Raw genomic sequence first — 11,537 nt, forward strand, 5'->3', positions numbered from 1 at the left:
CAAACGGCAACGGCGTCATGGAGCGGGGCGGGGGCGACTGCCACGGCCGGGATTCTGACCTCGATCTCTGCTCTCAGGGTCCCTCAGGCGGTCAGGAGGCCCAGGCGCCCCTCCAGGAGCCGCGCGTTAAAGCCAAGGAGCTGCAGCAGGAGGATGGAGGCTTCCCCGCCTGTCTTGAGGGCAGCAAGGAAGCCGGAGGGGAGCTCAGGTGCTCCCCAGCTCCGTGGGGGGGAAAAGACAAGGCAAAAGAGGATCGAGAAAAGCGCGGCGGAGAAGAGCAAGAAGACGTGGAGGTGGTGGAGATCAGAGGAGGCGTGAAGGAACCCCGTCCCGGAGCGAGGGCGGATGGGGACGAGGACGGTGCTGCAGGCAGGGCCTCGCGCGGGCTCGCACACGCCGGCGGTGATGGCGGTGTGGCGCAGGCCGGTGAGGGGCTGGGGGTCCTCCCTGAGGACCTGAAGATCCCCGTGGTGCTTCGCCCTTTGCCGCCTGGTGCTCGTATACAGGTCCAAGGCCCCCTGCTGCCAAAGCTGATCCAGGTGTCAAAGGGGCCCGTGAGCCAAGTGCCTCTTAAAATGCAGACCCTGCTGGAGCCTTCCGTAAAAATTGAAACTAAAAACGTTCCCCTCACAGTACTGCCCTCCGATTCAGGTATTATGTTAAGAAGCCAAGTTAGCAGGGTTTTAATAAGGGACACGCAGCTGACGGGTTATCAGTAGTGGAAAGACAGCGCTAGAGAGCTAGCCCTCTGGATACATTGTATTTTGTAAAACCATCTAATTCAGCCTAGAGTGTGAGGTACAGGAGCACTGAGTTCTCCATTGCCTTATTGGAATCAATACAGTGCTTGCTCCCTGCCTCTACTGAACCCCTTTATAAAATGTTTAGAACCACACTGAATTTTGATTGCAAGTTGCAGTTTATGTGTCTGCTTGATTTTTAAAATGGAGAGTTCATACACCTCTCCAGGACAATTTGGGCATGTTAAGTGGTGAACATTTTGTAGTATCTGGGTTAGATGCTTAATTGTTCTGGAAAGAAAAGGGCCTTTAAAATTTATGGTTTTTTAGGCTTTTAAAATTCATGACTTTAAGTTCTAAAGATAAGAAGACCTTCTCCCTTTATTGATAGTATGGAACAGTTCATTTCTAAGCCTTTTGCTGAGGGATCAGCTGTGAGGGTTCTGGCTGTTCATTATGTCACCAGTTCAATCCAAACACAGTCTGTGTTTACAAAGATGTAAAGCTAGGTGTCATGTAACGGTCAGTTGATAAAACAGATTCCTCCAGCAAATGCCTGTCCATATCTGAGGGAAAAAAAACCCATCTAGGAACCCAGCACAGCAACAGCCTCAGCAGAGAAGCCAGAGGCTGCTCAGCAGTGGGACTGAAGTGCCATATCAGTGCTAGGCCTTGCCTGTGCATCGTTAGGGCTTTTGGATACACAGTTCTGAGGGAGGTGACAAATTTGCAGTGATATGGTCTATGCCATACTGAGTTCAATTCATAAACAAGTTACAGGAAACGGTCTAGCCAAGTGAAATCCAAACTCTCTTAGCAGTCACATGTGTTACATATTTTTAAAAAGAGAATAAACAACAAAAGCCATGCACATGATTCCTTATACAGTGGTTCGGTGGAAGTTAGTAGGGCCTTAATTATTTTTCTAAGAATTGCTCTCCACATGTGCAATGAATTTTGTGTATTCTGGAGATCTAGAGATTCTATTGACTGTCACTGAAAAGCCTTTTGATGTAATCTGCACTGCGTCTATTGCCTGGAAGATGATCTTTCCTCATTTTGTTGCATAGGTATGCCAGATACTCCATTCAGCAAGGACAAAACTGGCCACGTAAAGCGTCCAATGAATGCATTTATGGTGTGGGCTAGGATTCACCGACCTGCCCTAGCTAAAGCCAACCCCAATGCCAATAATGCTGAAATCAGTGTTCAGCTGGGGTTGGAGTGGAGCAAACTGACTGAAGAGCAGAAACAGCCCTATTATGATGAAGCTCGGAAAATAAAACAAAGGCACAGAGAGGAATTTCCTGGTAAACGTATTGATTTACCTCAGTGTTTTAGTAGTGCAGGATTCACAGGAGAAAAAAAAAGTACAAACACAGAAAGGGTTTCTTTCATTAGAGCAAAGAGAAGAGTTAGAAAACATGACACAAATTTCAAGCACTCAGTCCTTCTATCAGCCTTCTAGTGCTTGTGAAAACATATTCATTTCTTAGCATTCAAAAATTATGTGCATCCTTTAGAGCATCTGATGTTTCCTACATTCCCAGACCACCACAGCTCTTCTGGCCGCATGCAGAGGTTATTGTGAACATTGCTCCAAAATCCCTAACAAATTTGTTTATCCACTGCAGTTCAGTTAATAGGATAGTAACAAAACATAAGAATTTGCAACGCTCTTTTTGAAAGCTGTTAAGATATCAAGTGTCACAATCCTTTGTGATGTCATAATCCTGCTAACCCACAACTATGGCTAGACGAGACCTGATGTCACAAATGAGCAAAAGACGAAGTGCAGTGCTCTTTCTCTCTCTCTCCCCTGGGCTGCTCAGTGTAAATTCACAGTTTATTTAAAGTCTGCTAGTGTTTAGTTAATGTTATATGTCAGAGGCAAACATATTTTTTATTGCCAAACTCTATATGGGATTCCTATTGGATCATATTTTCCATTGTCTCTTGCATTATGTGAAATTTGTGGGGTTAAAGAAAAAATCAGAAAAGACCTACATTTTGAATACAGTCATGATTTCCTTCAGGACTGGAAAGCCAGCATGTGTCATGTTCTCCTTAGCATGCTTTCTGTAGCTGTGCCGTGTCCCTCCCTACCCTGCTGTATTTCTTTGTCTCACTAACAGTTACAGTTCAGTAACACAAACACAGTGCCCAAGTGTCCATTTTCTTTCCGCCTCTGATAAAACACCCCATTCACTCGCTCACTGACAGAAAGGCAGTTTTGCTATTGAAGCATTTTGAGAATTCTTTGACATTTTTTCTGATTTTTTCTTGAGGTATAAGGTTAAAAAAAAAAAAAAAGAGAGAGAGGGAGAGAAAAGAAAAAGAAACAGAGACACCATCCTATAAATGGTATATCTGCATTTTTTCATCTCTGACAGGTTGGGTTTATCAACCACGACCAGGCAAGAGGAAGCGTTATCCACTGGCTGTCTCTGCTGTATTTTCTAGCACTACCCAGAATATCATCACTACAAATCCAGTTGCTGTTTATCCCTTTTCATCGCCTGCATTTCCTGCTGCCATGCACAGTATTCAGAAAAATATTGGACATCCAGTCTGTGAGTTGCAATAGTGAATGATTTTAAAAATCAGGAATTTACCTGTTGTAGCAGAAGCTATACCTCTAGTAGTGTAGGTATATTTAAAAAATGATTTCTCAGTCTGCATGGACATTGCTATTTCTTTTGATTCTCCTCTGCACTGCACCTCTGCCTCCTAGTCTCTACCTACTGCTTCCTCACACTTAGCTGCTCTTTAATTCTGTCCCCCTCTTCATCCTCCACAGATGCTGCTATTGCCTTTGTAGTTCCTAGTGCCTCCTGGGTCTCTCTGGCTGTCTGTTATTCAACACTTGCCTCCTGAAGAGCTATAATCATTTCATTTCCCTGTTCTGCCTCCCTCACCCATATCTTTGCACCCCAGATCTAACTGCACCAGCATTCGAACCTGCTCTATTAAGCCTGGAAAGTTTTATTAGCTAATTACCTCCATCCGATGTTAGTGTTCTTTGGTAGCGAAGCAGCACTATTCTAGGGCTCAGCAACTTGTGCTGCACACAAGGAGGCAGAATTGTCTGCAACGTGATTAGAAATGAAGTTAGAAGAGTGTTGGTAAGGTGTGATATTAAAAGTCACTAAACCTGGAAAAGGAATTTTTCTCTTGCATGTTTTCCATCAGTTATTTGGGTGTTTTGTGCACCTCTGGAATAGCTCTATGCATCGCTGTTACCAACTTGCACAGTCTGAAGAAATGCATTGAATGTTGCACCTAACCTGGAAAGATCTTCCTTTTTTATTAAATATTTCAACAGTGAAATGGAGTTTATTATGAGAACCCATGTGCAAATATAAGTATCTAACCTGCAGTTTCTGATGTTTTGTGGTGAAAGAGCTCTGGCTCCATCAGTGCCCGGACAGTGGATCACAACAAACAGCTTAGATTCAGGCACTGGACTTCAGTGAGACAAGAAAACAAAATGCCTGTTAATGCTGTATGGTAATATTTGGAGACATAGAAGAGAGCACGTGGGGTACTTTGTTCTGGCAAAGTTTCTGAAGTAGATATGTGATCATTTCTCAAATTGTTCTATAAATTTGACAGAATTGTTTTGTTTCTTACCCCAGTGTATCTTATAATGTTGTAGTGTCCTCAGATGCTAGTGTGTTTCATTCCAGGGTTTACTATCCTACTGAGCTTGAAATCACTCTCAAACACAAATGGTAAAATCTGGAGGCATTTGAGATTCATTGACTCAGCATTTAGATGCTTAGACTAGCTAGTGGTTTTTGGGAACACTAATGTAAAGTGTTTTGGAATCTTACTGTGTAAAGGCAGTCTTTAACATGAAGTATAATTTGAAAGTGTACATCTGCAAAATGTTTTAAAGTGAAACTGGCCAGTGGAAGTGTTTGTAGGTGAAACAAATAAGAAAACATATCAAGAGCTGTTCTGTAATTATTACTTCTGCTCTTCACTTCTGCTTTGGCATCATGCATATTTATGAAGAATTTGGCTCATGCCATCTCAGCTAGTAGACCTGGGATGTCTTCTGATCTTCAGGCACTAAATGGTAGTTCATTTTTCATTCACCCTTGTTTTTGTTCAGTTCTGTTGAAGGAAGATTAAGCACATGGACTCCAAAACCATGCCAGACACACATGGGCCAATTGGCACGTGACTCGAGTTGCAGGGAAGCAATGCTATGAAATGTTTTGGAGCAAATGGTTCTGGCTCCAGATGTGGTTTGCTATGTCACTGTTTATGAAATCTCTTCCTTTACCCATGTCTGATAAATAATTGCTCTCTTTCCTAAAGGTGAAGCTCCTTCTGCCAGCCGGCTGCCAGCTTCTTCTATTCAGCGTCCAAGTCCAATTAATCTTTTCCGACCTGCTATTGCAAGCACCACTCCAGTAGCAGTTCCAGCTCCAACCCTGCCTCTGCGCCCTGTAATTGCATCACAGCACTTTGCTGAGCCTACTCAGAGAGAAGCTCGTGATGTATCATCTGGATCCTATTGCTTTCTGAAGAGATCAACACCAGTTGTTGTTGATCTCTCCAGTAGAAGTTCAAGTGCCACATCAAACACTAGTGACAGATTTTCTGTCCCTAATAGCGAGTTTCCGAAGGAGTTCTCAGGGATTTCTGCTTATCCTAGAGGTGTACTTCTTCCCCAGGTCACACCTCTTCCTCATTCGCATCTCTGTGAGAGTCCTCCCATTGGGCAGGCAGCCAGTCTGTACGGAGTACCTCCTCAGTTTTCGTTTTATCACCCCTACTTTGTTCCTGGACCTCACTATATCCCCTCAAGGTAATGCAACCCTTCATTTCAATCCCATTTAGATTAAATGCTAAAAGGCTTTAACTTTCAGAAAGCAGATGGAGCATTCAATTCTTGAGACAAGAACACAGTGCCCGAAAGGAAGAGTGCTCTTCTCTTCCCATGACTTCTGTGTGCTGGGACCTGCTTTCCTGAGGCTGCTTGTAATATATGCATAGTTACTGAAGGCTCTGTGGTATGATTTTAATAATTGCCATTCCCAAGCCCAAAGTAAATAGAAGTACCTTCTCTCTACTTCGTGCTCCTAAGTGCAGTTAGATGCACTACATCTGATCTCTATGGAAAAGTATTAGGTAAATGTATTTTCAAAATGATCAGATGCAATTAAGTAGTTTGTGTGAGATGTCTCCCAGCTACTTGTATGATTGTAGCTGTCATAACTATCAATATTTCTGAAATCTGGTCCTGTGGGAAATGTCTTCAGAAATATTACATCACCAGTAATTACTAGTTCACCCTTTGCAGGGTAGTAAATCAGAGAAGATCACCTAATCAAAGTATTTACAACCTAACACATGTAATGCCCTGTGAGTATTTCTTATACTTTTCTATACTGTTCTCAGTATGTACATTAATGTACTGCAGGCTTACTTGATTCTGTTTTATCCATGACATTAATTAATACTTTAAAACAATGGGGTTTTGATTGTTTTTAAAGTAATGTCCTGCCTGTGTTTACTATGAAGGGATGCATATGCAATCCTTGCTAATACAGAGGCTGTGTATGACTCTTCTTACAAAACCAGTGTTTAAATAAGACATGGCTCTAAAGTATGTGTACTTTGATGGTTTCATCTAAACTAACTTAGACTAACATTCTGATTCTCTCAGTTGGATGGAAGTCCAGCTATCTGAAGGACTACTTTCAATCTCTTTCATTGCAGCACGTGCCCATTCAGCCGTCCCCCTTTTGGCTGCGGGAATTTCTCCAGCTCAGTGCCTGAATGCTTTGGCTTCTATGGAGATGGCTACCAAAAGCAGGAGATGAAGTTTTCACCTCTGTGCAGAGATTACTCTTTCAGGGGACACCCAGGGGGAAGAATACGTGAAGACTCACGTGTCTGCACAGACCTCGAAGAAGTGACCTATCACAGCAGCCACAGCGAGGAGGGTTGTAGTATTAGCCCCATATCACAGCTAGACACTGGAGCTCTTGAGAATGATTTGCCAGCCACCCCACCTTCTCCTTCCAGCATCCAGCTAGTCAATGTGACTGACAGCGAGGATGAAGAAGAAAAAAAGGTGTTGCAAGAGCTGTGATTTTTAAACCAATTGATAATCTAAGAAATTGTTACAGAAGAGGAAATAAATATTTTCGTCACTACCGTCTTCAGAGAATGTGTTCAATGGGAAACCCATGTACCCTGAGCAACCCGTGCGTGTCAGTTTGAGGACTCTAATGAACTGCTTATACTTTGAGAGGTCACATACAGGTTTGGGAATGTCTAAAAGCTTTCTGAAGTTTCACCTGGTTCGTCAGGGCATTGCTTGGACTCTGGCTTACGAAAGCACTTACACTCAACTCAAGATATTTGACAACATTTGACAAAGATATTTTCCTGAGGAGAGATATATTTAAGCACATCCTTTTATTGCTCCTCTGAATTAGAATACTGCCTTTTATTGTTTACAGATGTTCTAATGGTATTTTCCATTTTTTTTAGGTGTTACTTTAGGAATTTTAGCAATAATTCTGGCTGCAGTAAAATACTCCGAGGCCCAGAAAGTGAAGCCAAGAATGATTCTGCAGTGCTTTTTGTTGATACTTTCATGAGACAGTTTTGTTTAATTTGGTTAATTTTTACTGTACTCTGCGTTTGTAGTACGAATGTTATATAATGCACTGATAATATAGATCAGTTTGAGTAACATCTTAGTCTGTAACCAGTTCCATTAAGGAAAACGGATTGCCCAGAAGGTAGGTGGATGTGTGGTAGAACCTGGAGAGGGGAAAATGGATGGGATCCAGTCCTGTGACTGACATTAGTGGACTGTGATTTGATCTCTGAGTGTCGTTATTACTCTAAAGAATTCTCCAGAGAATTCCAAATTCTCTGAGGAATATCAAAGGCTTTTAATAGAGAGGGTGTCTGTGCTGAACTCAGAGTGAGGAAATTCAAACATTTTTGGCCCAAATATGTAAATAATGTTACAAACGTTTATGTTTCTGTATTGCGAAAAGGAGGTCGTTTCTGTCTAGGAATTCTGTTATCTTTCTGTTGTTACAGTTGAATAAACTCACCTGAGTAATGTTCCCCTAGTTTTTCATTTTAACATGAACATCAAACTGATTTCAGTGTCGGTTGTATCCTGTGTTTTACTGTGAAGCCAGAACTGTGTGTGAGCTTCAGAGGGGTGAGGCATTCAGCATCTGCTGTGCTGGGTCGTTCATTTAGGAAAACACAGTATCATGTCCTCCATGGAAATCTCCTCTATTTAATACCACAAAGACCATAAGAAGAGAAGACTGAAGCTTAATATATCCTGAATTTCTTAATTGGAAACAAAATGTAAGACTGATTTTCCTGCCTTTCCTGTTAGAGCTGAAGGCCTGTATGAGACATTCAGGATCTGTGTCTGCAGATACAGCATTAGACCCAGCTCTCTCTGCTGTTTACCTTAATCCAGACTAAAAATCACCTTGCGTGCTTCAAAGTTTGAAAAATATCAGATGAAGGTATTCTAAAGATATTTGGGGCTGTGAGCAACCTGGTCTAGTGGGAGGTGTCCCTGCCTATAGCAGGGGATTGGAAATAGATGGTGTTAAAGGTCCCTTCCAACCCAAACTAGTCTGTGATTCCAAAGTTTGTTTTCTCTTGCTGCTGTAACAACTTTTAGTAGTCTGCTTCTCATTGTGGTCACTGCCTGTGGCTACACTTTTGCAGAGATTACTTTCCTCTCCAGAGTTATTGGACATTTTTATGGGCTGGGGTCATTAGAAGCCCTTATGCCGTTAAACCTGTTCCCCTTCTTATGGGCATTTGCTACTTTGGTACAAATACTATTGGAGAAGTTTAAAGTCAGCGTGGAGAAAACTGCAGTGCTTTAATATACAAATATAGTCAGAAGGATGCAGCATGTCAGCATGTACTGATCTGTGCCCTTCTTTGTAGGAATTAAGCAAAATTAGCAGCAGTGGCCCACCCTTAAATAAAAAAAAAAAGGAAAGAGCACTTTGACAGTATTTCAGTAGCAGCACACTGGGACAAGCCCTTGTGCGGTACCTGATCATCTTACAGTGCTTCTCCCTCTTTGGCAGGGCAGCTGCTCTAAGGCTCTCCCAAGTATTCCTGCTATCCTGCTCGGATGGTGGAAAAACAAAGCTAATCAGAAGATCTTTGCTCAGCCAAAGCTGTTCCCAACTCTTCAGGCCTGAAATAATGAAGTTACATCACCAGTTCCCTTCACCGATTCACAGCCTTCCTCCTTTGATCATTTCAAGTGATCTGAAAGAGGAAAAACGTTCTGAAAAAAGGAAGATTTCACATGCCACTCAAGTTAGCCAAGATGTTTACCACTGGCGCATAACAAATGCTGAGGTTACACGTGACAGAATGTCATCCACATTCACTCACTACGATTTTTCAGTAACACTTTCTCCAATTTCAAGAGGCTTTCGATGGCGGTTCATGATCAGCCTCCCTTATTTCTGAACAGGGAGTTCAAACGAAATTTTACGGAGCTCTCAGTTTGATACACACCCGAATCATTCCCTGTGTAAGTCTGTTTCCCTAACAGGCTTCTCTCCTCTCTGAATCTGTCTTTCTATGAGCTTAACTCTTAGTATATTTCTAAATTACAACGAATGGAATGGGAGAAACATCACCTTTTGCCCTGCAGCCAACCTGAAGAGTTAAACCACCTTGCATAGTGCAAAGCTAGCGCAGAAACCCCGCTGCAAAAGCGTGCTCAGCAGCTCTGGCCAGGGGAAATGGAAACCATTTCCAAACCTAGAGAACGACTGCACCCCCCGCCCTGTGTGCTGCGTAGGAGCTGCTGCTAATAGGTACATCCTTGCTTGGTCACAGGAGATGTCACAGACAGATAAGGCACCAGAGAACAGACTGCCACATCCCCAGCTGATACTTCTAACCAGGCAATTGGGGCTGCAGGGGAAATGAGTCTGTGCAATTCCCAGATAACAGAAAGCTTGATCTCGCTCTGTGAATCAAGCAAACAACCCATTAAGAGCTTTTTGAAGAAGTGGGTCCAGGGCAGGATCTGAGTCATGCTGTGCCAGAGGCAGGTAGCATTGCAGCATCTGAGCACAGCTAATAAGGCTGGGATACCCTGCAGCTTTCCATGCAACAATGCCTGAGCAGTGTAAGCGATACAACATATAAATATAGATCAAACTATTTATAACGATAGCACAGTACGTGGTTATATTTTTATAGGCAGACTTACTGCTGATTATAAATTAAGAGATCAATTCTCACATTACTAAATCCAGAGATAAAAATATCACTATACAGCAAATGCAAATGCTGCATATACTTTATTTTTATGACACTTGAATTATAACCAAAATCACAAGCAGCTAAGCAGCAGTTATTGGCCCAACTATTGCAGCAATTTTAAGATACATTCTTTTTATTTCATTTTATGCTTTTTTGAGCTGATCTTTTTGAGAAATAGGTGGAGCAGCCCCGTGAAAATTTGTCATAGTGGGAAGATCTGTGATCCTTCAGTGCAAGTGTAGGTATTCCTCATCAAATATTATTTTTCTCTGGACAGAAATATCGTTCAGGGATGAAAGCAGAATAGCTGTCTAAATTTGGGTTACATTTTTACTTCTTTGTAATGAAAGCATTGGCAATAGTGCCATTGTTTTCTTCTCTATTACAGGCAGCTACAAATTAATGGGAGAGTTCACAGAAAGCTCTGGGTTTCCTTTCAAGATACTCGAGGGGATTCAAAGAGCTGATTTGGTCCCTGGATTTCCACCCTGAGAAACTGTGAATTATTTGTGCAAAGGACATTTGTGACCTGTTTGTGGTGAGTATGAGGCCATTTATGGCACAGAATTTCCTGTGGGCACAATGATAGGAGTCAGCAAAGATCTTCAGTTAAAGAAAGCCCAGTGGTTTTCAATAGTATATATAAACCACTGGACCAGAAGCAAAATCTACTACTATTATTCTTAATTGTAAATGCATTGTTCATTTCCTATTGGCCTTGTTTACCAGTTTGCTCTGCAATGTAGCCAGGTGCGGATTCTCCCTGTTTGTTATGCTGGTTTTCCTTCCTGGTGGTTCACTGACACAGACACATGAAGCACAGAGATGAATGGAAAGGGTGTTGTGGATAACGCAGACCAATGGCTGAAGCATAACGCAATGACCAACAGGCAATGCTTTTTCGTGCTGTTCAGAGCCAAGCCCACAAAAAATGCAATCATCCTCCCTCCCAGCCTCATCTGTGTAACTGCACCTTGAGATGGCAGTGGCTGTGCTGTTAACCAGCTCACGCTCTGCCAGGCTGCCAGCACCTTTCTCACTGATATCCCTGTGCCAGTGTCACCGAGCCTGGGTCAATGCTGCCCAGCAATGGGCTCATCCTCGTGGCAGAGAGCTGGCAAAGGGATGGTGCAGGGAGTCAGCCCATGGGTCAGCCCTGAAGGGTGCAGAAGAAGCCAGGGATACTCGCTTGGGAGCTTCACAGAATGAGCAGGGACCATGAACTGCGTGTGCTCCTTCCAGCCCCTCTGTCTGCCTTAAGGGGAGAGGAGCCGTGAATCTGGCTTTGCTTCTGCAAAACCAGCATAAATCACAGCTGCCCTCAGCTGCCCATTGAGATAAGGAATTTAGGATGCTTTAGGCAGCGTGGGTTCAGTCATGAAGAGTTTGGTTGGGTTATGTAATAAATAAAAATATCATAGCACAGCTCCTTTGGGAGCTGCTTGAAGACGATGCGCCTGCTTCCTTCCAGCACGTCCTCCCTTC

At 42.9% G+C, this 11,537-nt stretch overlaps 1 protein-coding gene across 1 annotated transcript; it reads left to right on the forward strand.

The window, feature by feature from the left end:
• Nucleotides 1–17: 17 nt before the first annotated feature.
• Nucleotides 18–6,852, forward strand: SOX30 (SRY-box transcription factor 30; the record flags this gene model as incomplete). Its single annotated transcript, XM_079542583.1, has 5 exons — nucleotides 18–651; nucleotides 1,811–2,050; nucleotides 3,134–3,313; nucleotides 5,070–5,562; nucleotides 6,477–6,852. The coding sequence occupies 5 exons, from the start codon at nucleotides 18–20 to the stop codon at nucleotides 6,850–6,852; spliced, it is 1,923 nt and encodes a 640-aa protein (XP_079398709.1).
• Nucleotides 6,853–11,537: the final 4,685 nt, after the last annotated feature.

The sequence above is a fragment of the Tetrao urogallus genome, assembly GCF_951394365.1.
Source record: "Tetrao urogallus genome assembly, chromosome: 14".
NCBI classification, from domain to species: domain Eukaryota; kingdom Metazoa; phylum Chordata; class Aves; order Galliformes; family Phasianidae; genus Tetrao; species Tetrao urogallus.